Raw genomic sequence first — 26215 nt, 5'->3', positions numbered from 1 at the left:
GCCAGCGGGGTTTTTTTTACCTACAACATGCAAGCCAAGAACATAAGGTCAACAGAGAGAAAAATCTAGGAAGGGGAAAATCCTAGTATGTGACAACAAAATAGTATTCAAAACGAAGGAGGGAGCCAAGTATGTGAAGCTCCGGGTGTTAACAGGTAGTACTGGCCATCAACCTGGCACCAATCATTACTTTAACTCACTGCACAACCATTTCCCCCAGCATCTACCATGAAGTGTTCTCCCAGGTGCTAAGAGTACTCAGGAGTGGAATGAGTCAAGAATCACGTCCTAAAAAGCTGAGGGTCTGTTAAGAGGCATGAATAAGTATTCATGTATATGAATAAAAGCCAGCAAAATTATTGCCAGAAGAAAGGTACACATAAAAAACTAGGAAGAAACAGTGGACAGAGCCCAAAGGCCGAGATAGGTTGGCCCATTTTTACCATTTCAGTCCCGTGTGGGGTAGGCCCTGTCTGGCTCAGTGTGCACTTGAACGGAGAAAACAGGCGGGAAACAGTACCTGGAGGAGACTGCCTCAGAGAAATGGCATCAAGAGGCAGTACCGACCGCGGGAGAGAAAGGAAAGGCTGGCAGACAGGGAATGGGGGCCGCCGGCGGGCGCGGAAGACGGCTCCAGAGAGGCAGGTTCCACAAGCGTGCAGCAAGTTGGCGACACGGCTGACCTTAGAAAAGAGCACGCGGCTAATGGTGGAGGAAGATGGGTTCGTATTGTGTGGCTAGAGGATTTGACAAACAGCTGCAGAGACCAGAGCCCTCGGCGGGCCCGCCGCGCCGCGCCCGCCACCCCACCCCGTAGGAGGTGGAGGAAGCGCACCCGCAGAAGGTCCCCAGCGGCGGCGCCCCGACGCCTTTCCTGGTCTAAACTACGGGATGAAGACTCGCGGTGTACCACTACCTTCCCGACCCGCCCTCGGTGCGCTGGGCCTGGGCGGCGCTGGAGGTGCCCAGCCCCACGCCCCAAGTGCCGGCCGCACTTCCCGGCCTTCCAGGCAGTTGCGCTCCCCTCCTAGTTTCCGGCTCGAACCCCTCCGCGCCCCACACCCTCCGGTCTACAGCCTCGCCGCAGCGGGTGGGAGCGCGCCAAACCGGCCGCGCCCGCCCCAGCGCGCCGGGCGCCGGGCCCAGCCGGCGCGCGGCGCTGGGGGCGGGCTCGGCCCGGCTGCAGCCGCAAATGGCCAGCGGGCGCCAGGCGGGCCCAGGGCAGCAGCAGGCGGGAGCGGCGGCCGAATCAACCGAGGCTAGTCGCGACTCGTGAGAGCTGGAGGAAGGGAAGTTGAACCTCCTACCTCCGCTCCGGCCCAGGGCACCCCTCCTACGGCACCAACCAGCCAGAGTCCCCGGCGTGCTAGCGTCTCTAGTTTCCCAGTGATGAGATGGGGGAGGGAAGGCCAGTCGTGACCGTGCGGGAGCACGCGCGCTCGCACACGCGGCAGGCAGGACCCCTTAGCAGGCCCGCGAGTCCCTTCGGCCTGACTCTGCCTTCGGGCCCCGGGGAGGCTGGGGGCCGCCACCCGGCTCGGGGATGCATTGGGCTTGCAGTTTACTGACTGCCAGACCCGGGGTTGAGGGGAGGAAGTGAATGCCTGCCACAGCGGACCACAAGCAAGAAGCAAAATGAGCACACCCTTCGCTGTTAAATATTGCAAGGTGATACAGGATCGCCTCCTACACAGGGATTTTCAAAAGGACTGGCGGAGGGGCGCAATAAACAAGAAAAGATGCGTTCCCCTTTAGAAGTTTGTCTGGAAAAGAGCCCCCAAGGACCCTGCAGTCCGAGGGTTCTTTAATCTGTCTCAACTCCAATCAGCTGCTTCCCACTGAATTAGAACAGTGTGTCCAAAAGGCGTTTCCGTAAAACAGAAACTTACGGCGTGGCTCCACCGCTTGGGTTCATTCATTTTTATTCCTGTTTTCATTGTCCCCTCCTCTCCCCTCCCGGCCCCCGCCTCTTTATGAAACCGGAAAGGGAACCGCGTGGGGAAAGGGGTCCAGTAAAGGAGGAATCGGGCTGGGGAGCGGCAGAGGAAAGCAGCGAAGTAGGCGAGCTGCAAGGAGAAAGGAAGGACGCGAGGGATGGGGACAGGGCAAGGACCAAAGAGCCCAGGACGGCGGGGGAGAGAGGGTTAAACGCAGCAAGAGACTGGGTCCTCCCTTCACTGCCTTTCACACTACGCTTGCGGGAGACCAAGCGAAAAAAAACAAATCTAGATGCCAAACAGAAGGTAGCACAGGTAGGATCTGGGCTGGGGCATCTCTCCCGCCTTCCCTGTCGCGCAGACATCTACTCCACGTACATATCTATGTTCCACGTTATATAATCTGTGTTAAAGATGCATGTGTAGCCGCGGTTCACTCAGGGGCACACCGACCCACGCGCTTCATGCAGCCCTAGTGTCTCCTGCACCCGGTAGACCCTGGAACTCAGCGACCGGCACCCTGCTGCCCGCAATTCATCGCTCCATTCACGCCCCAGAAAGCGAACACCGACATTAAGGCACACCGGGAAGCCGCACAGGGCTCCTGGGAGGAGTATCGGGCGAAAGCATCACCTACCAGTTTTCCTGCATCCACTGGATGGCTTCATTCTCGTTGAACTGCTTTTCGAATTCATATTCTTGTAAAGTCAACACTGACATGTTCATTGGGGCTGGTCTTCGGTGTCGCTACGTGTTTTCTACACGAAATATAAATAATCTGTAAAGCGCTCGTTTTCGAGTGCTCTCGGGTCCGCTTCCCCCACCCACCCCCCCTAGGTCTTCCCCTCGCCGCTCGGTCTCCGGCGGTGGGTCTCTCCCAGCCTCTCAGCTACATCCAGGGCTGAGCATTGCCTGTGCCTCGGCTCCCAGCTCCTCGCTCTGGGGCTCTCCTCCTCCCGGCGTCCGCATCCACCGTAGGAGGAAATGAATGCCTTGCGGTCTTAGTGCCCGCACGTTTGTCCATCACCCTCTTTACTCGTCTATAGGGAAATCTCCTCCCCCTCGTGCGATCGGAAAAATTAACCCTTTGCGTGGGAGAGCCAGAGAGCGCGAGACCTCTCTAGCCCTGGGGGTCAGTTTAGCTTACGCGAAGGCGACTAGAGGAGTGGAGGAAGGGCGCGGAGAAGGAGGAAGTGGCCTCGAGGTCATCCACAACTACCAATCCCAACCTCATGGGCCATCTAGCTTTGCCTTTGAAAGTAGTTTCGGCGTGCGGGGCGCAATTCCTAGGCGCGTGGACCCGCGATTTTGGCGGGTAGGCTATAGGGAAGTAGTAAAACCTACCTGCTCGCTCTCTCCCTCTCAAGAACTCCAGGCAAATTTGCGCTGAGATCGCATGTGAAGGGAACACGTTTTCCCACCTGCTTGCTCCCGCTGTACCCTCCGGGGCCCTCTCCCCAGAGGTATGTCTTTGATTTACGGAAACCTGGGGTCGATGGCCCGCACAGCTCCTTAATCCCATGCTGGCTGGAGATGCTGAAGATGAGGATGGTGGAAAATCGAGTGACTGGTAGCCGGCAGAGGGGAGAGGCTAGATGGTGGGTTTGGGTATGGGGATAGGTACTGAACTGGGACAAAGAGGGAAAGGGAGTTTGCAGATAGGAGTACTGAACCAACTGGTCCAATGCAAGAACCTTATTTGTATACATGAGAAATCTCGCTTAATATATTGTACGGGGAGGTGGAACAGAATTATATTTGAGGAGAGAGCTAAATGTAATGTTGAACCCTGCTGAACCCCCAGTCTCACAGCAACATTTTAACCTCAGCTTCTCTCTACACCCGTTTCTCTAGAGGTAGAAGTATTTTCGGCTCTGTTTGACGCTCCACTCATTTACCCACGTTAGGGAAAATTAAAAGTGAGACATGGATGCATTTAATAATCTAATCTATGGATGTAACTGTAAGTTTAAAATACAATAATAATAAGGAACCTATTCTTTAAAAATTAGGTGGACATTAGGACCAGAAGAAAATTCCCTTCCTCTTGGGTGCCTCTCCCCACCACCCTGGTAGCCCAAAGAGAGAGTATTTTCATTCAAAGTCAGGTGCCAGGAACCATTAAAAAGGTTCGGGAAAAGACCTCTGTAAAGGAGGAAGGTATAATAAGGAAGTAAGAAAGGATATGAAATATCCAATACAACATTATATAAATCAAAAGGATAGACTGGTTGAAGATTAACAAATTAATGTGTAAATTTGTATTCCCCAAAAGTCCATGTGTGGACTTTCCTCATTTCTCCATTTAAGGGTTATCATTCTAGAGACTACTGCAGTGCAAGTGGAAGTGAATTTGAAGGAAAAGCCCAGGCCAAAAGATTTGTCGGATTGGGCTGGAAGGTGGATATGGCCAGATGGGGGAGAAGGGTTTTAGCACAACACCTAGACCTGTGAGCAATCAATAAATATTTGTAAAGTGAATGAGTGATTAAGTAAATGAAAGATGGGAGGGAAGTGAGAAAGGAATCACGTGTGAGAAAATCCAGCAAGCATTTTACTGTATGTTGTAAAGTACTACTTTTGTCTTAAAAGGATTTTATTTTTAAATTCTGTATTCTTACATCAATTTCAAACTCGTATGAGAAATTCTCATTTATTTATTTTATTTCATATGCAAATAATGTCTATTATTCCATTTATTTTCTGAAGATGGATTTGGGGTTATGTTAAAAGTGAACATCTGATCTGTTAACAGTGTCTGAGGAAAAATTACTCCAAAATGGGAGATAAGTCCAACTTTCCTTCCTTCCTTCCTCCGTCCCTCCCCCTCCCTTCCTCCCTTCCTTCCTTCCCTTCTTTCCTTCTTACCCTCTTTCTTTCTTACTTAATGCATGACATCTCTACCGAGAACATTACAATTTTTTTTTACATAAAACATGACTAGTGGAGAAACAAACTAACAGTAACCCAAGGAACTCCAAGAATAAATGTGGATACTTCATTGAATTTCTTTCCTGATACTCACAGAGAACCCAGTAATTCTCCTATAAGGGTCTATGCTTTGATGTAGAGAGGAAAGAATACCAGTTGGCTCAAGAAAATTTTATGATTCACTGGCTTGTAAGATAATGTTTAGAGTGGATACTGGAAGGGAAAGGGGAGACTAACATTGAATACCTTTCAGATATTACTAAAGTGCTTTACCTGTTGTCCCCCACACATACACCAACCTTTTGCAGAGGTATTAACTCTAGCTTAGAAATGAGGAAACTGAGGCTCAGTGAAGTCAGTAAATTGTTCAAAATCACCCAGCTAGTAGGTGGCAAAAGAACCAGAATTATAATCCAGGTGCCTGAGGAGCACAAATCCATGTCCTTTGCACTATACTGTGATAATTAATTGAATGTTGAGTATGGCCTTATGAAAATATGTCAAACAAATCAATATGATCATTGTCCTTTTTAACACAATACTATATTTAAGACAAATCTTGAACATGCTTTCCTCTCCTGCTTACAACATAGAGTTGTAACAAGTATAATGTGACCCTGAAAGAGTCTTCTTCTCTTTTCGGTATGTGAAATTTTTATCCTTTGAGGAATTCCACCCAAAAGATGTGCCGAACTGCGTAAAACAAACAGGTTTCCCAATGAACCTTTCTAATGTTTATTTTTAAGATAAAAAGAAAAATGAAACTCAAAGTCAGGTAATCACTTGAGCAGGTTGATTTTCTCTTAATCAAATTCTCCAAATCCCTATTCTTGATCTTTAAAGTAGACAATTACAAAAATGATAAATACTTGGTGACACTAAGTGCAGCCCAGGTTGTTAAGAACAGACACTGTTGGTTGCAGTGAGAACTCATGACTATTTGGAAAGCAATTTGGCTGCCTATTTGGTCATTTTAAATCCACCTATCCTTTGTCCATTCATTCACCAGATATTCCTTGAGCCTGTGCTCTTCTAGGCTCTTGGGATTCAGTAGAGAAGAAGACAAGACCGTACTCCTGCTCTTTTGGAGCTCACATTCCAGAGAGGAAGACAAAACAATTTCATATAAGGAAGTGCTGAGATTAAAATTTAACAGCATGAATTGAATGGGTAGGAGTGCTTGCTTAAACCCTTTAGGCGTCACTGAGAAGGTGACTGATTTGAAACCACAATAGTAAAGAACTGGCAGCCTCTTGCTGATGTCACTAGAAGTAAGGAAGTACAAAGGCCCTGAGGTAAGGGAAAAAATTGTAGGATTAAGGGCAAAAGGCAAATGTTTATACATTCTGAGTAAACTCACAGGTTGAAAAGGTCTGCAGGGTTCAGATCTTGGCAGCCTAGTAAGTCAAGACAAGATATCTGGATTTGATTCTAACTGCATTGGGGTGGGGAATATTAAAGAGTTTTTAGCTGGGGAACAGCATAATTCCCAGTAATTCCATTACTAGAAACTTACTCCATGGATGTACTCACACAAACAATCTAGATATATGTGTACTATATTGTTTGCACTATTTGTAATAAGAAAACACTGGAAATAATAGGGGGCTGGTTAACTAAATGAAGGCACACCTTTATAAAGAAATATTATTTAGCCTTTTAATAAGAAATGGTTCTGTGGGTTATAATATCAAAAGAGCTTCCAGATTTTTAAGGAAAATAAAAAAGCAAGGCACAGAACATTGTGTATAGTGTTACACTAAGAAACACATCTACAATTGTACAGATTTTTTTTCTGGGCAAGACTGACAAGAATTTATAGGTGACGTGTATTAAGGGAAACACCTGGGAGCGAACTAAGACAAGTTCCTACTTACTATTTACACTGTTTATTTCTCTGCAGTATTTGAATTTTCTTGTACTTCATTAAAAAAAATGTCAGCAGGAGTTAGCTGAGTAGTAAGATAATAGGTTACTTTTCTATTTTAGTTTTCTATATAAAAAAACTTAATATGTAGCATAGCAATAGAACATTTTAAATGGCGATTTTTCTAGATTTAAATTATGAAGTATTACATAAGTCCCAGCTCTGCGCTTAGATATTCTGCAGAGAGGCATAGAAGGCTAGGAAAATGGAGAGGGATTTTCAGAGGGTGCCCAGCAACACCACTAGGAATTTTTATGAAAAGATTTGTTGTGTGTTTCTAATCCATAACCAGATAGGTAGTTAATATTGAATACAAATAACTGGGGCTGAAAAATTAAGTTAATTGATATTTAGTAGTCATATTTTTAAAAATTAGGCCAGAGAGTAAGGAGCATTTAAAAGACAGAAATATACTGCAAAGATAACTTGATTCCTAAACAAAGATCTGGATTTTAGTCCTGACTCTTCTCCAGATCTGCCTATCCGATCTTAGGGAAAGTAAATCGATCCTTTCACTTCCTTTTCTATATATAAAATACGAGGCTGGATAATCTTGATACCAGCTCACAATTTCTTTGGCATAGAAATATGTTAAAATACACACATTGTTTCTGGGCCCTTCTAACACAAACCTGTTTTTCTAGATCTCTATTTCATAGGTGGAGTTTAGCCAAGCTGAACCATTTGACATTCTCTGAGCATCTTAAGATTTGGCTTCTTTTCTCCCATAATTCCATTGCCTGGAATACCCTTCTCTCCCCAAACCTCCCAACCCCCAATTTCTATCTGTTAAATTCAGTCTACTCTGGGTATTCACAAACTACCCCTTACTTGAGGCCTTTTTTGTTCATAGAGATAATCAGATGATCGTTTGCTTTCTTGCCTCCTAATCTCTTGAAGTGCTTATTAATACAGTTTATAAGGCCCTTAGCAATCCTTTCACAGGTAAATTACAAATGTCCTTAAGGTCAGGGACAATGTTTATTGAGTATATTAATTTCTTATGACTGCTGTAACAAATTACCATACATCACCCCAGAATTGCATAGTCCTGTGACAGATCTAGAGGTTTCTAAACTGCAAAATAGCCTCGGGCAGGTAACCCTTTTTTCCCTGTATTCTGATTCAGCTGCTCCATTATACCCTTTGGGAAATGCAGCGATCCAAATGACAGTTTCTTCATGTACCTTCTTCTATGCCAAAGCTGATGTTACCTCTGGGCAAAGGGCACAGGTGGAAAGGGAACGCCTTTATCTGAATGCAGTTGCAAGTCTCAGTTTCATTCTGGCCCCACCTACAGGGGTTGGCAATACATGGACCACATCTGTTTTTCTTTTCTCTCACTGAACTTTGCTCCTCACCTAAGTAGAGATATTTTCAAAAATTGGACACTGTTGTTTTGTAAAAAAGAAATGCTTTTTCACATTCTTGATTTTGCAAATAAAAACTCATCCACAAACTAATAACTGCCACAGAGAAGAAGAATCAATATTCACTTCCTGACCATTTTCACTTTAGGCCTCTATGAAAATTATCAATTCTAGGAAGAATTTTTTTTTCTCAATGACACAGTTTATTTACAAACCAAAGAGGCTTTTAGACTACCCCAACCCCTTCCTGAGCAAAAACTGACAGAACAGAGATGGCTTTCCACCTCCTCACACAAGGTTTTGTGTTGGAACAAACAGTGAAGGAAGTTGGAACTTAGGAACTCCTTAAAGACTCTGGCAGGGTAGAGCCTTCCTCTAGGCACTGGGAGAAGCAGGCTGAGCTGGACACCCCCCTTCTGCTCCTGCTACCCACTGCCCTCCTGTGACACTCCGGGATACCCAGGGTGGTATCTCTGATCTCCCCCATCACAGTGCCCAGCTAGAGTTCTGGAATATCTCCTTCCCTCGGCTCCCCAGTTTGGGTGGCCACCTCAGACCCCCATTCCAAACAGACCTGTCCGAAAAGATCTCATCATACTGACAAGCATTCCCCATTGATGTTGGAGAGGATTGAGGTAAATATAAAAAAGACATAAAATGTTTTATGTAAATAAGGGAAGTGCAAATAATTATGTAAAAATAAACTCACAGTCCAAAATACTATCTACAAAAGTGTAGTTAACCACTTGCTCATAGCGTTCAGAGAAAGCTATTTGATGGAAGAAAATGTGATTAGAGAACGGGATAGCTGCTCAAGTTCACTTTTACCCTGGAGTTTCCACACTGATGATAGTTTCTGACTGCAACCCTCTGAGTTTGCAAGTCAAGACTTCACCCTTTGGTGGCGCATAGCAGGTTCAAGGAATGGGTTTGTTTCAGCCCTCGGGGACTCAGGGCCTCGGGGACTCAGGGCCTCTCTGAGAAAGGAGATCAATGAGGTGATGAGCTTCCACCTCTCTTATACTTTCTTTATTTTAGATACACTGATACACTTCCTCTATATACGTTCAACACACAGAATTTTTCAGTAGTATAAAATATATTTGAGATATAAATGAAAACTTAAAGAGGACTGTTTGATAATGAAAGAGGATGTCTCATCATTGCTGTTTAGATCATAGCATCCCTGGAGGAAAATTGGACAACCTGCATGTGAAGAGAAACCTAGAGAGTGAGTTTTAAGTTAAGATCTTTCTCTCTCTCTATGAATATATATGTATTAATGACCTGGCTGTTAGGAATTTGCATTTACTTATTACCTGTGTTAGTAGAAAAGAGAAGATAAATGAAAAGTATCTAATGATGATAAACTTCCTTGAATTACAGAGAAATATTTAGAACCTCTCCTGCTAGCCCTCTGCTATAAACTGAGCCACACCTCAAGAAAGGCACATGTCTCAGTGGTCCTGTTCCCACCTCGCCCCAGTCTTCACCTGTTGGAGACATGCTGGCAGAGCAGCAGGCCGTGACTGGGTCTTCACATGAGTGGGGAGGTTACTCCCATGCAGGGTTTAGGAGGGCCTTTCATGACATGGGGACTTGGGCTGGGACTTAAGACAATGAATACCAATTACACTCATAAAGACTTTCCGTTTCGCCTGTTTCAGGCCAGATAACCTTAAGGAAAAAAAAATGTTTCAAATATTTGTATTACAAGGAACTTCTGAAGAATATTTTCATCTCGTCTCAGTACTAAGAATCATTGTGTCCTCTTAATTGGCTGATCTATTACACTGTGAATCGTGTCTTCACTATTAGAACACTGGGAGGCAAATATTGGACTTGTCCTGGTAGCGAGTATTTAGCTTAATAGAATACACAGTTTAAACCTCATTCCCTCTCTTTCTTATAATCTTACCCTTATTTTTTCTTCTTTCACTCATTTTATGATCTTAAGGTATTTTATGCATCCTTTTGCTGTATTCTGTATACAACAGGGTAGGAAAAGAAGGAGAGAAAGAAAGGAGGAAGAGGGAGGGAGAGAAGGGCACAGGGAAGATGAGAAGAAGAGAGATTTTCCAACCTCAAATGAAGGCAGAAGAAGACATGGCAATACTTGACTAGAGAAGTCATTTCTGCTGCCTGTTAGGCGAAGGGTATCTTGAAAGGGGTTGTGGCACAGTGGAGAATGCTAGATCTGCTGTCGGAAAGCCTGAAGTCTTCCCCAACCCTGCCATTAACACACGGGGTAGTCCTGGGCAGGTCCCTTCACTTTTCTGGACCTGTGTGAAGTGAGGAAAGGGGACAATGTGGTCAGTGAGATGTCCTCCAGTTCTAATGTTTTATGGTTCTTAGCTGGCAAAGGAGGAGGGGAAAAGATGACTGGCAAAGCGGCCACCCTGCAGACTGGCACCACGCCACAGCTGGCCTGTCTGCCTGCAGCTCCTGTGCTCTGAGTGCAGCAGGCACTCCTAGGAGCAGATTCTTTTCAGCCAGTTCAGGGTGGAGCCTGGAGCCTTTGTCAAGTAGACCATGTCTTACACTTACTCAAGGATCTTGAAAAAAACCTTACAAGAGGTTAGAGGGTGTTTAAGTTGACCTTGAAAAAATACCATCCACAAAACAAAAGAGTTCCCAAAGAGCCAAAGGAGTAAGAGTTCTCAAAACACGGGTTTTCCCAAATCATGCTGCTGTGTTAATGTCTGACTCTGTTTGAAGTGTTATACTTCAGGCTTTTGAACCTGTGAACCATACTTTTTCTTTTATTAATACCATCTAATACCTGTTATAAAGTCTAATGATTAATGAGGCATCGTGAATTTGAGTGCACTTTTTCATCATTCTTTGAGTTTTCAAAATTGACATTTCAATCAGGATGTGAGAAAGGAAAAAATGAAATTATTGGCGATAAGACAATAAGCATAAGAGTCGATATAAGCAAGAGATGCAACATTGGCTTGAAAAGAGATTTGAACATAAATGCCACCGAAAGTAAAACTTTCCAAAGCCAGAGAAAGATTTGAGGAGGTCAGAAAATCAGTGATAGCAAAGGATTTAGTTTTTAGTTTGCAGCATCAGTAGGAAAAGTTTCAGAAAAACAGCTTAGAATTATTTCTTCCTATATTGACATGGGCATTTACTGTTTTTGCCTTTCTTCTGGTGACTACATCTCACTGCTACCTGGGGGAACTTTGGGAAAGCCCTGAATTCCACGTGGACCTGTCAGTCAAGGGGCAGCCTTCCCTCTGTCCCTCTCCTCTTCAACCAGGGACAGAGTCAGCTTTCGACCCAGGCTGGGGCAATCACAGTGCCCAGTCCCTGGGCCTAGTTTTTGTTTTAGAGGTGGATACGTGACCCAAACAGAACAATCAGAGTTTTCCTTGGTGTTGCATTATAACTGATCCAGTGAGCATCAGTGACCTTCATGACTACTCTTTAAAGATAAGATCGAGTTGGCCTAGCCCTGCTGACCTGTACATGATGAATGACTCATTTCTGTTGGACATACAGCCATTCACTGGGTATTAGTTCCTAAATAGCCAGTCTGATGCTCAAAGCTAAGTTAAATGACCCCATAGTTTTTAAGTCAGGCTACAGGCCCTCCGACATAACTCTCAGGGACCATTCAGTTTTCTTAGACTTAGGAGAGCTTTGAAAAAGGAAAAGGGGTAAGATGTATGCATTAGAGAGAAAGTGAAGGGCAAAGAGTTACTGCCTATGAAAGAAAAATGTTGCCAAACACAAAAGAAGTTTTTTCAAAATATTGATGATCAAATTATAGACTGGTTAGGAGCGATACCCTAACTTCTCCTAAGATTCTCTCTTCAGGGCACCTGAATATGAAACTATTGTCACAAATTGCTTGAGAAATCACCTCATTCCCAACATTGGATGAAATGAGAGAGGGACAAGCAGAATCAGTGAAGTAGCAGCTAGAACTTGCCTGAGCCTGAGCTGCTCCCAAAGGAGAAGGCTCCTGTTTCCTGAGGGAGCTTCTCTCTCTCCATTAGTCTGACTTCTCCTTTAGTTTAATTATCACCATTTCCTCGATCTTTCCTTCAAAGATCTGCCATGTTGAAAGAAGGGGAAAATATGGATTAATCTAATCACAAATAAAAAAGTGTGCTGTAAAGATGGTTGATAGTGTGAAATGACAACTTACATAAATTTCTTCTGCACTATGATTTCCATTTTAAAATGTGCAATTTGAGAAACAAATAAGTGATATCATTTCTTATTTTGCCCCCTGTATCTATAGCTCCTAGGCTTAAGAACCTCATAGTTCCCTATCAGACAACGTCCTGTCTTTTTGTGCTACTAGAATTGGTCTTAAAAAGGAGTAACATCATTATTGTCTTTCCACTTAACATCACCATTCATTCATTCATAAACTCACTCATTCATTCATTCATACCAGACACTGGGTGAAATGCTAAAGATTCTCTCAAAGACCCAGTCTTTGGTGGAGAGATGGACAGTTTACTCGACTAATATAACATAGTGAAGGAAGGTCTCTGAGAGTTGTTATTGTGGCCTTTACTTGAGGGCAGAGTAGGGGTCTAGGACAGGCTGTGAGCTTTGGGAAAGGTTCCCAGAGAAAGTAACATTGTTGAGATGTGAAGGGCAAGTAACAGCCCTTGGTTCAGAAACCCCTTTTCAGGGAGGTATATGATGCCATGGAAAGAACATGATTTGGGGCTTCAAGCTTTATCCTGGTGGCACCACTTTCTGATACTGTTTCTTCAGATAATAGTTTACTATATCCCCAACTTGGGCTTAATGCCTTGCACGCATGGTCTTTTTCAATCCTTGCAACAACCCAGCAGTCTAGGTTCTGTTAGCATATTCCCAGTTTACATATAAGGAGCAGCAAGAGGAAAAGATGTCTTCCAATGCTTGCAGTTAGTAAGGGGAGTGTTTGGGATGAGGAACACAGGTAATCTGTGATAAGAGATGATACTGTTAACCAACAAACAATTCTCTTACCTCTGTTTTCTTCTCTGGAGATGAGGATGAAATATAGTAAAAGGCTTAAATGGAAAATTTATGTATGTGACTAGCACAGTGCCTGGGACAAAAGATGATCCATGCCACCCACCCCCATGCTAGAAATGAAGAAAATATTGAGGCCTAGACAGTTGAGTGGCTTTTGCAAAGGCATTTGTTCTCAGAGCCTGTCATTTAGAAATGCTGCAAGCCCAACCTGGGTATCACTGGTGCTGGTGACTCAGTGAAGTTTCCACCAAGAGAACAGTAGATTGAGCTTCACCTATGATCTGGGAGAGCAACTGCCACCCTCTCAACTTTCATGGCCTCAGGAGCCATTCAGTATATTTAGATCCATGAGCTCCACAAACATCACATTCTTTAAAAAAAAAAAGACCCCCCTCCCACTCTGATTTTACTGTAAAACAAGATAACATTATTAAAGAAAATGTAAAAAAAAAAATGGCTGAGGATACCTCTAGTAAGGTCTCCCTACTAACAGAGTCTGCATTTGCCACTTACTAGCTGGGTGATTTGGGAAGTTATTTATCTCTCTGTACCTCAGTGTTCTCCTCCTATAAAGTGAGTAACAATAGGTATTTCATAGGATTGTTATGAGGATTAAATGAACTAATATTTATGAAAGTGCTAGGGACCAGAAATATAGGAAGCATCATATATATGGTTGTTAAATAAAGAAAAATAAAATGCACCAACTTTCTAATGTAGAGTGGCATTACAGCTGAGACTTGAAGAAATTAATTTTGCAAAAAAGGTGGGAAGACATTCCAGTTTCTATTTGGAAGGAAAATCACTTTCAAAGATGTGGAGAGTATGATGATGATGATAAATAACCATCTATTAAATGTAGACAATGTACCACACCCTTTATGTACTGGATCTCATTTAACTTTGTCAACAACTCTGTAATGTAGGCTTTATTATCTCATAATATAGTTAAGGAAGCTGAGGATCAGATAAAATGGTGAGTCAGAAGCAGGCATGCAATTCAAAGCTGACTAAAGATTTTTCCCATGGTTGGAGAATTTGTTTCTTTTAAGCCTTGGGTGCAGGAGGCAGATAAACTAGAAGGTGGGTCATTTTGATTTAAGGGAGTGGACCTCATTTTTTATGTAACAAGGAGCTACTAAGGAATTTTTCCACTTATGAGCAAGAAAAGTTTTGCATTTTTGAACAATTATAAAGTCAAGAATGCATCATGGATAATGGGTTTTTAAAACAATAGGCTTGTTTGACTGAACAATTCCACCAATTAAACCAATAGTAATGAAATGAAAAGCGTCCAAACAAAAATTTGTACATAAATATTTGTAGCAGCACTATTCACAATAGCGCAAAGGTGGAAACACCCCAAATGTCCATTGACTGATGAATGTGTAAACAAATTCCATGGGATGGAATATTATTCAGTCAGAAAGAGGAATGAAGTACTGATATGTGCTACAACATGGGTGAATTTTGAAAACACTAGGCTAACTACAAGAAGCTAGTCACAAAAGATCTCATATTATATGATTCTATCTCTATTACATGTCCACAATGGGCAAATCTGTAGAGGCAGAAACTGGACTGACGGTTGCCTAGTGCTAGGAAGCATACATGTCAGGGTAATAGCTAAAAGATAAGGGGTTTCTTTTTGGGGGTGATGGAAATGTCCTATTGATTGTAGTGATGGTTATACAACTCTGTGATAAATTAAAAACCACTGCATTGTACACTTTTAAGTGAGTGAGTTGTAATGTATGTGAATTATATCTCAATAAAGCTATTACAAAAAAAAGAAATAAAAAACAGACAAGCTGGTTACCAGCATTCATAAGGGGGCTATGGGGTATTGAGAAGCAGGTAATAAACATTTTGGACGGACTCATTAAATGACAGGCAGAGAATAAGCCTTTTCACATAGGTTATCTCATTTAGTTTAATTCCATTTTCATGCAGTTAAATGGAATTTCAATACTATTTTTTAAAAACTTCAGTTCATGAAAGTACAGATTGGCTCATTGTGGTTTCAAAACCTTTGCCCTGGGCATTTTCTGCAACATAATGCCTCCAAGTGGATCCTTCCTATGGAGGATCTTTTGTTTTTTTTCTTTCGTTTTTGAAATCCTCTGTTAGGTTCTTATTTATTGCTCTTTTCTGTTCCTATTCTAACTAGTAGATGTTTTCAGTGGTGACTGCAGGCTCTTTTCTAGGGCATTACTCCATTCAAAGAATTTCAATATATTCATTCAGACTTTAGTGTTCAAAGCTAGATGAAACCCTCCGATACTCTGCTAAAAAAAGTTTTGGTTTGCTCATTTTCTTACAGTTTGTGAAATAACTTTCTGTTGCTCAGAGTTCTTTGATTGATCACACTTCTTTCCTTCCATATTATGAATGCCATCAGAGGTGAAATAATTACAAGGCAGCAATAATGGGTAGGGGTTAACAAAGATTGCTCCTTCACTTACTATGTGCCAGCCTCTAATCTCTTTACCCATATTACCTCAGGAACTCAATAAATACTGAGAAGTATTTGGGGAAATATGAATTTTGTATTTGAACTGGAGGGAGATTCATGGATGACTTTATGTAGAAGAGGATACTTGAACTGAATCACTGAGAACTGGTAAAAGTTTAATGTAAATAATGGCAGAGATGTTCACTGTAGACGGAAGGATGCTTTGGGGGAGGAACTGAGGTCAGGGTTGGTATAAAATAAACGTAAATTCAATTCTTGATTGAGCCTCTCACTAACCATGTTATCCCTGGAATTCTTAAACTCCTCTTGATTCACTGTCCGCAGCTGTAATAGGGGATTGTTAACCTCAAAAATGAAAATTATTTTGCCTGCAAAGATGGGTTTACCCGGGAATAGCAGAGAATTGCTGCAGGAAATGTAGCTCCAGTGTCAAAAAGGATAGAGATTGAAAGAGGCAAACTTAGAATCCTGATAATATTCCAAAATCATGAGCATCACCAAAGGCATATCAACTGTCGGTAAAAATGTTTGCAGTTTTGCCCTCGGCTTAAGGTGCAAGCTCAAGTAAGGGTGTATAATTCAGTTTATTGGGCCAAAGTGTCCAAAGGGAGAGGTGCTGCCTCCATGATTTCAAAAGTAGTTGCAACCGCATACCCAACACGATACTACCATTTTCATCTTTTAAATTAAAAATCATCAGTAAACCATGAACTATCTGCATTGGTTGGGGAAGTTTCCTTTAAATTGTCACAGGGAATCAAAAGGTAATCTGTCAGCATTAAGCAGCTGTGAGCGGCTTCATCCGGATCCAAATGTAGTTCTTCTGTAGCGGCTTCTCATCTGCGTAGTTGCGACCCTCTGTCATTGGCTGGGCTGTTCCAGGCACGTGGAAGGCAGAAATCCTCCTTCCTCCTGCTGGGCAATAACACAGCGAAAACAGTATGACAACACCACAGAAGTAGTAATAAAAGGCAACACTTGGCCTCCGTGTGGAAAGACAGAGAAGCACGGGGGTGGGGGTGGGGGCAGCGGTCGGGTTGCGGGGATTATGCTGAACTGGAGAAGTAGGTCCCATCTAAAAAAGGCAGCAGTGGTGGCCAACGGTGGCCTTGTTTGAATGCACACCCAGTGTTGCCAGATCTTTAATTTCTTAAGAAAAACTAAAATATGAATTGTGTGCAACATGCTGAGGTTTTTAAGCATTGGCCAGAAATTAATTTTCCCCTTTTAACAAATCATTGTTCATGCAAAACAAAACCTGTCTGGTCCAGATTGCAAGGGCCAGCGGTTTGCAACCCGTGTGCAGTGGACAGAAGTAACTGACACAGCTTGAGGGGGGCAGTCGCAGGACCAGATTTGCTTTTCTGAAGAAGCACAGAGACCACAGATTAGAGACTGGCCGGACAGGGTCTATATAGTTGAAGAGAAAAATGCTGAAAGGCAAACGAGTTCATGACAATTTGGAAAGGAGAGTATGAACTTAATGGAAAAATCTGAGGTAAAATTTTGACTTGTGACTCTTTAAAAGAAAGGAGGGTGAGAAATCCAGATTTCTTTTCTGCATGGTGCCATTAACTAAAGTTATGAACAGGCTGACAAGCCTTTTCACTACGTTGTGGTGTCCAAGAGCAGGACGTGGGAAAGGCAGATTGGGGGAGCAGACCCCAAATGGTACCACATGCCAGATTTCTTTTTTCTTTTCCTTCCCTGTATCAAGCAGTTGGAAATTTGGCATTGTGTAGCCATAGCTCATGAATAAATGAAAACTCTGGTTAATCATTTCATTGATATGCAAAGTTGCCAGGTAACATTGCATTTCCTCTCCTTTCAATAGAAAAGCTTTCCTTAAAATAGCTTATTTCCCAAAGGGGTTAACTTCTATCATGGCACTGTATAATTTCAGGAGGTACAGAAAAATTTATTAAGACTGTGACACAGTATCTGTGATGGGGGAGTGAATGGCCTGCTCAGTTTCAGCTGGCTCTCTGTTTAGACTACTTTATGTAAACTTGAGGCTGGAAAGCTGAAAACTACATTGGCCACTCTCCTTTGCATCTATAATCTAGGTGTAAATTAGCTTCTAGTAGATACAGTTATGACACATTTGGAAGGAGGATGTTGTCAAGAAAAATTGTTTCTCCCTACTCTACACTTTAATTCTCAGTAGGTCTGATACCAGATGTGTGGGTTTTTCTATACTGAGCAATTTTCCAATTTTGTAGACACCTACTGGGTGTCCTAAAATTTAACTCAACTTTGACACAGTGCCTACCTGGAGAAAGTGTCAGATCCCACAGGCTCAGTCCCACAACACTACCTCCCACCCCCAAGTTTGGATGCCAGTTAAGTCCAGGTTATCACCTGGGCTGACCTAACAGCTGTAAATTGGAGGTCACCACAACCCCCTCCTTAGGTTCAACAGTATGTTGAAGAGGCTCATAGAACTGAAGAAGCAGTTTACTTACTAGATCACTGCTTTCTGATTAAGAATTCAACTCAGTAGGGTGGAAGAAATACACAGGGCAAGGGATGGGGAAGGGTACTGAGCCTCCCAGAGGTTGGGGTGGGGGTGGGGCGGAAAGTTCCCGCTCTCTAGTCACGTGGTGGATTCCCCCCACCCCACCGCAACCAGCCCTCATAAAAAGTCACATTAATATAAACTCCGTCATGATTGAAAGAGGTTTGTTACGAGCAATGAAGATACCTTTATCACTAAGGAAATTCCTAGGTTATAGGAGCTGTGAACAAGGAATGAGGACCAAAACCACGTATTTCTTATTATAAATTTTCTTATAAATCACTTTGTAATATTGCAAAGGTAGTTGAAAGCCATTTTCCTGCTCTTTTCTTATAACTTGTAGATTTTTCTGCAGCAATTTTCCAGGGTCTAGTCTTTGGCTTCTAGGGTGTGTTCCCATCTGTGGCAGCGGCGACTTGATTCCAGTGTCTCTGTGCCTGGGTCTCAGCTGTTAGTGGTGTGTTCTTGGATCTGTTATTCCAGTGGTGGGCTCAGAGACAATAGCTCCTCCAGCAGATTCATTCTCTAATGTTCTAGGACTCATTCTTAGGAAGGCCTAGAGCCCTCTGTCAGTGCCATTCCAAAAATTTTGTCAGGACCTAATTCCCTGTATTCAACTCTTTTCTGCTTAAAATACCTACAGTGGTTTGAATGTGTTCCACTGAACACTAACTGATACAGTTGGCAAAGGATGTGGAAATGGACAGAGATCAATCTTACTACAGGATTCTGCAAACCTAATTCTAATTTTTGGGAAACATGGTTTCATTCCCTCCCATAGTATGTCCCCCATTTTCTTTTTATTTACAAACCTTCAGTTAAAATGCAAGTTGTAAGTATGTGATATATAATTGCTAACTTCCCAAGAGTAAAATCCTTGGTGGTCCTTCTCCAAAACATAGAGTAAAAGAATTCTCAAGAAAAAAGAAAGTACACAATAAAGAAGAAAATGTGTATTACGGTTATTATGTATTCCATGTGGTTTTATGTGTTAAAGTTTCGCCAAATGTTCAGTTTAATAAAGCTAAGATAGCTTGTTCAGTAATTTGATTTAAAGTACCATCTGATGCTTGAAATAGTAATGGCTGGCCTTAATTATATGTGTTTACTAATAAAAATGTTATAATTTTCTGATTGTGCTAGGATATAGTAGATCATTTGATCAAATATTAAAAATATTCTATAGCCTAATAAACAAGCAGAAGACTTTAAAACCTGATTTTAATCAGAATTGGCTTTGAAATATGTGGCGTGCTTCTAGAAAGTTTTCTCTACTACAATATTCTTCATTAAAATTTTGCAGAAACATCACCATTAATAATTAATTACTTTATGCTAAGCCTTAGGCTTTAGGAATCATGCTGGAATATGGGGCAAGGTAGCAGAATGGGTAATTTTGTAGACTTATGTTCAGATGCTAGTAATTGTTCAGTTCAGGTAAGACTAAACTCAGAACTAATAACTAATATGATTCTGTATCTAATTGAAACTAAGGTTGGATGCAAAAGCTAACTGTCAAAGCAGAGCAAGAGTTCTAGAGGTAGGTGGACATCTTAAATAGTAGTATGTGCTAACCATAACCACTAAAAATGCAAAGATATACTTTATAAGCCCATAGGTGGACTTCTAAAAAATAGTCAAAGAATTCGAAAGAAGGCAGGAAACAAACAACAAAAAAAACAAAAACAGAAAACAATAAAATGGTCTTCCTAAATTCAACCATGTTAAGAATTATATTAAGTGTTAATAGTGCAAACAATCCAATTAAAAAGTAGAAATTTTCTGAATAGATTAAAAAGCAAGAACCCAACTGTGTGCTGCTTTCTACAGATACACTGTAAATATAAAGATACAGATAAGTTGAAATTAAATGCACAGAAAAAGGTACACCATTCATGGAATGATTATATTAATATTGGCTATGATAGGCTTCAAGGTGAAGAGTATAATCTGAAATAAAGAAGGAGATTCCATAATGATAGAAGGGTCAATTCATTAAGAAGACATAACAATAATATATTATACCACTTAAAAATGGACTGGATCACAAAAATCAAACACAACTAAATGCTGTATACAATGAATGTAACTACCACAGAATAATTTTGAAAGATTAAAAATAAAAGAATGTGTAAAATTCTAATATAGAAATGTGAACAAAAAGAGAATGGAGGCTGTGAGCTTAATGTCAGGCAATACAATTGAGATTAAGAAACAAGTAGTGGACTTTATAATGCTAAGGAGTTTAATGGAGATACATAAGGTCTGAGTATCTATGCATATAACAGAAGAGGCACAATACTCACTAAGCCATGTTATGGGGAAGAAAGAACAGGACAGAAATATGTTAACGATGATAGATGTTAATTAGCCTCTCTCAGTTCAAAACAACAATTAGGCCAAAAATAAGTAAGGATATAAAATACTTAAATATATCAGTAATGTGGATTTGATTGATAGATATTGAAACTAGAGAATTACAAATCCCCATAACAAAGTCACAGAGCATATTAGGCTTCCAAGGAATACTCAGGAGGACATGAAGGACATGAAGAAGAATATGTTCAAGGAAAGATGACAAGGTCGACACAATAATTTATTTAAAAAAATAGACATCCTATAGCCTATAGAAAACCTCCAAAAGAAATAGAAAAATTTTATAGAAAAATATGCCATTCAGTGAGGGATAAACAAGAATTCTTGTTCTCAAGAAGTTTATTATCTAAAATCGTAGAGAGAAAAGAGCCTTTAAAATACAAGTCGACAAATGAAATGTCCTCTGAGAGCACAGAGGGGAGAGCAGTCCCTCATTTGTGGGGGAAAAGCTGAGTTAAACTTTTCCTAAGGCTGGGCTTTCCCCACAGCAGACTGAATCAAGGATTTGAGGAGGAATGTTAGGAAGCACTGGTAGGGGAATGGGAAAAGAGTCAGAGAATGGGGGAAGCCAGTAAGACATGTATAAGGAGCAGTGTGTAGAAGGGCCCAGCTCCACAGGGGAGTAGTGAGAGACTGAACCAGGTACCCCCCCAGTCCTCACATAGGCCTTCATCAGAGTCGTGGCATTCATTCACCAGCTCTGTTCATCATTGACTGAGGGTTGCTTCTGGAAGTATTAACTCATACATCTGGCCTGCCCTCACGCTGGGCACACTTCTGTGGTCCAACAGTCATAAGGTGCTGAGGGATGTAGGTGGGGCAATAATAGCATCTCCTCCCATAGGAAAGGTTGGATAGGAATTCTACAGACGAACACTGTTGACTACATGGATAGATGCATGCAAAAAAGAAACACTTATGTGGGATAAAAAAGTGAAGTGGAACTGATGTAAAACAGTATTACAGATTTTCGAGCTTATGTCTTTTTCTTATTTATAGAAGAGATCTTTATGTATTGAGTATTAACCACTTTTGGTCATATATAGTACAAACATTTTCCTAGTTATCATCACCTTAACTTTCACTAAGCTGTTTTTAGGCTGTGTTGGTTCTTTTTAATTAAATACAGGAATTGCTCTCCATATAGGAGAAAAATCCAAAAGCAATGGAAAAATAAACCTGTTTTGTTGGCTTACATGAAAGATCCATTTCTATGAGTATACTTGACTTGATAATTTGCTTTTATCAATTCAGACATATTCAATGTTATGTATATGATTCAGAAGAATTTCTGTACCTGGAGAATTTTAAACACATAAAATGTATACTATTCTGCCTTTTTATCTCCCAGTGTAAATAGAGTACTTATTTAATATGTCAGCACTTATTTAATGTATTTATAAGTCATATAAATATACTTTTATTTAATAAAAGTTCTTCTCCAGTTCCTTTCTACCTGCATACCATTTTTTCACTGTGAGTGGATATACGATGGTATATCTTTCTACATGATTTAAAAATATGATACTTGGTTTCACACCTGGCCTGTTGATGGTTTTGAATCCCGCAGAATTCCACGCAGAAATTCTATACTGTAAAAACATTGTTCTAGTAGGTAATACCAGTAAAGTAGAAATAGATATATTCTTATAGCTCACAGCTGTTTATCTGGAAGGTCTTTTTAGTAATGGTGATATAAGACTAATTAAGCCTTTTAGAATCTAATCATCCTGGGTTTCCCACCATCACTATTAACTAATAATTTTATCCAACTTTCCAGTGACTTGATTATTTATTTTTCTTTATGATCATTTTGTCCTTTCACTGGAGGTTATCTTTCATCACTAAATATGAAATCATAAATCTATTTACTCTTTTGTTAAAGAGGAACAATAACTCTCCTAGAGCTTTTATGAGGAAAAAAACTGTAAAAGTTATGCTGCTAAATATTTTTGAAAATCTGAGGATGATTATGTCTTTTTCCTATGCCTGTGCCACCATCTTATGTTGGGTGTGGGTGTGGGAGCAGGTTAACTCTCATTAGTGCACCAAAGGTGGGTGGAAAGGAACAGGCCTCCAGCAGCTGTGCAAAACACCCTCGAATGGAAGTGCCTCTTGTGCACCTGGACCTGATTTAAATGAAAAGATTTAGGACTTTGAGTTGATGTTATAATGGGATGAGACTTCTAGAAGCCTTGGGAAGGAGTGAGTGCATGTTAAATATAGGAAAAATTGTATACGTTAGAAGGTATTCTGTGGTGGTTTTAAAATACGTTCACAAAGTCTTAGCTACTCCTCCTTTCAAGAGTAGAGCTTAATTTCCTTCTTGAATGGTCTGGACTCAGCAGCTCTCCTCTAATAAATATGATAAAGCAGAAGTGACAGTGTTCAGTTTGGAGTTGAGGTCATAAAGGCACTGAGGCTTCCTTTGTGCTCTGTCTCCCTCAGAGGGCAGTTAGCTGCAAGGCCGTGAGGATACTCAGGCGGCCTGTTGAAAGGTCCATGTGGTTAGGCACTGAGGCATCCTGTAGACAGCATGTGAGGAGCTGGCGCCCTCTGCCAGTACCACTGTGAGTGCCGTCTATGGAGCAGGTCTTCAAGCCTTCTTACTGCAGCCCTTGGACAGCATCCTTACTGCTGCCACATGAAGGATCTTGAGTTAGAACCACCCAGCTAAGCCTCTTCAAATCCTGAACCATCAAAATTACAAGATAATAAATAGTTGTCATTTTAAGCTGTTAAGTTTAGGGATAATTTGTTACACAGCAATAGAAAACAAATACAATGTTATAAGACTGATGTACCAGTTAAATATAGCCACCATAATGCTGTGTAACAATTACAAAATCTCAGTGGCATGCACATTAGCATTTATTTGGGGCCAACTGGAGTTCAGTTGATCTGGGCTGGGCTCAACTAGATCTGTTCGTCTCAGTGAAGCTTGCTTTTGCAGCTGGGCTAAGCTAGGAGTCTGCCTTGCGTCTTTCTCCTTCTCCCCCCAGACCAGCAGGCTACTCCAGGTATGTTTTTATCTTAGGTGCAAGAGGGCAAGCCAATTCACTCATATGACTTTCATGCCTGTGGACGTGTCCCATCCACTAACATCACATAGGCCTAAGCAAGTCACATGCTGACCCCAAAGTCAGGAGAGAAATATACTTTGCATTAGTGAGGAGAGGAACTGTAAAGTCCCATGACAAAAGGTGTGAAAACTGGGAGGACTGAAAACTTGGGCCCATTGAGGCCATCTATCACAAGCGAGGTGAAGGGACTGTTTTACAGCAAGTTGAAATGGTTTGAGAGAAGTAAGAACTAGAGCAGCCTGCATGGTAGTAAGACCAGAGCTGACACTGAGGCCATGGTGGTCCTCTCCAGTGGACTGTGGAAAGCCATTGGTGAAGGAGGTCATACTGCAAAACAAGTTATCAATCCTGCTGGAACGAATAATGCCTTGTACATTAATTTCACAGGTGAGAAAAAGAAAAAGACACAAAGTCTCCAAAGATAGATGAACACATTTAGGTGGAAATTATAAAGGTGATGTTGAGCTCAGATCTGTGCTGGTGAACCCCTTTGCAAATCTCAGGGCCCTGGGACTGTGAGTTATCATGAGCTGCATTATGGTAAGAAAAGGGACTGAAAATATGTTAGGGAAGTATTTACGTTACTTGGAACAAAGTAATGTTACTCAAATATATCCATTTATATAACTAATGCAGTCCTTGGGATTTCTGATAAGTAAATTTTTGAACTGTTACAAACCGAATAGTTTAGAGAAGATTATATATTTAATCAAATTTAAATTTAGCTTTTTACCTTAATTCAAGTGAAATGTGAACAAATCCTGTTTGGCCTGTAGCAGTCAACATGCTTAAAGTAGAGTAAACAAAAAGTGTGGTATAATCTAAAAATAAATAAATAAATAAAGAAGAGATATTTGAGCTGGCCGGTTAATTTCTCCATTTGCTCTTTTCTACCTCAGTTTCCTCATCTGTAAACTGGAGATTGCGTTATGTCTATTTTTGGGTTTTTGTTGATGTGCAAAATATGACTGTTAGGCAGAAAAAGAGAGATGAGCGGGGTAGAGAGAGAATAAGGCCAATAAAGCCCACTGGAAGGGACTCAAAGAGTTAACCAGATAAAACTAGAGAGCCAGAAAAGACTCACAGAGTTAATGAGTTAATGAGTTGAAGCTCCAAAAGCCAGGAGTAACTTGGAACGTTCGGATATTCCCCAGATAAAGAAAAGTGTCTGAGCACAGCCCATGTCTTCATGTGTCAATTAGATCATGCCATTGCACAATTTACTTCAGCCTGCTAAAAGACCCAGCTGATTCTTTAACTTAATTTATATGCTGTTTTTTCCCTCCTCATCCAGCCACTCATGAAATAATTTGTAACCAGGGTGGGAGACAAGCATCATGGTTAACTTTTCCTGCTTATAATGAAAAAAGCCCAGAGATAAACAGTATAGTAAAAACAGGAAAGATTCCATCTTAAAGCTAAGATTCGGTTTTAAAAGCCAGGAAGTTAGGAAGTAAGATTCCTAACATATTCTTTAGCAAACAGACAGTAACTCAGCCCATCTTGTGAGCAAGGTGTGGTCTTGATCATATGTTCGCAGAGGGAATCTGCTATCCTGGGGAGGAACTGGATCAGCAAATTGCTTGTGTTAATTTTGCAGAATTACCTGGAGGACTGATAATAGAGGAGGGAAGACTTAGTGTCTATCACCAGAATAAGCACTTTGAGACCACTCTACAAGTTTATATACACTGGCCCTTTAAAAACTCCTTAGAAGAAGAAACTCCCAACCTTTCAGTGTGCCTCCTCTCTGAGGACACCCATACTTTTCCTCTCTTTAAGTGCATAACTTCAAATATGACTTTTACTCTGCTTCACTACAGTGTCTCTGCCTTTCAATTCTTTGTTGCAGTGGGGACAAGAACCAAGGAAAATAAACTCAACTGCCCCCGAACATATTTACTGCCATGGCTTGGATTTCCACTCCTGGTAAGCTGCATGTGCCTCACCCCGTGGCTGGAGGCACTAACTCAGTATCTACCTCTTATCCAGGAATCCTTCCCTTCCTTTTCTGTCTCAGGAAAACCAAAAAAGCTGCACCCAAAAGAATCAATGAAAGCTGAAGCTGGTTCTTCGAGAAAATAAACAAAATTGATAAGCCCCTAGCCAGACTTATTAAGAGAAAAAGAGAGTGTGCACACATAAACAGAAACAGAAATGAGAAAGGAAAAATCACTACAGGCACCACAGAAATATAAAAAAATTATTAGAGAGTTTTAGAAAAATTGTATGCAACAAATTGGATAACATAGAAGAAATGAAAAATCTTCTAGAAAAATACAACCTTCCAAGACTGACCCAGGAAGAAACAGAAAATCTGAACAGACCAGTTACTAGCAATGAAATCGAATTGGTAATCAAAAAACTACCTAAGAACAAAACCCCTGGGCCAGATGGCTTCACCACTGAATTTTATCAAACAGTTAGTGAAGACCTAATACCAATCCTCCTTAAAGTTTTTCAAAAAGTAGAAGAGGAGGGAATACTTCCAAATTCATTCTAGGAGGTCAGCATCACTCTAATACCAAAAACCAGGCAAAAACAACAAAAAAAGAAAATTTCAGACCAATATCACTGATAAACATGTATGCAAAAATATTCA

At 41.3% G+C, this 26215-nt stretch overlaps 1 protein-coding gene across 4 annotated transcripts in view; it reads right to left on the bottom strand.

Annotated features, from left to right (window-relative positions):
* Positions 1 to 3081, bottom strand: part of ELOVL6 (ELOVL fatty acid elongase 6) — a 151981-nt gene extending 148900 nt beyond the window's left edge. The window contains exon 1 of one of the 4 annotated variants that reach the window (XM_073237176.1): positions 2575 to 3081. In XM_073237176.1, coding sequence (XP_073093277.1) covers positions 2575 to 2663 — 89 coding nt within the window. In that variant the 5' untranslated portion in view covers positions 2664 to 3081. Of the gene's footprint in view, positions 1 to 520; positions 1027 to 1307; positions 2544 to 2574 lie in introns of those variants that run through there. The other 3 variants (XM_017676120.3, XM_017676121.3, XM_017676122.3) reach the window with 3 other exon arrangements.
* Positions 3082 to 26215: the final 23134 nt, after the last annotated feature.

The sequence above is a fragment of the Manis javanica genome, chromosome 5 (assembly GCF_040802235.1).
Source record: "Manis javanica isolate MJ-LG chromosome 5, MJ_LKY, whole genome shotgun sequence".
NCBI classification, from domain to species: Eukaryota; Metazoa; Chordata; class Mammalia; order Pholidota; family Manidae; genus Manis; species Manis javanica.
The sequence above is the reverse complement of the archived record's forward strand: the minus strand, read 5'-3'. Positions and strand labels throughout refer to the sequence as shown.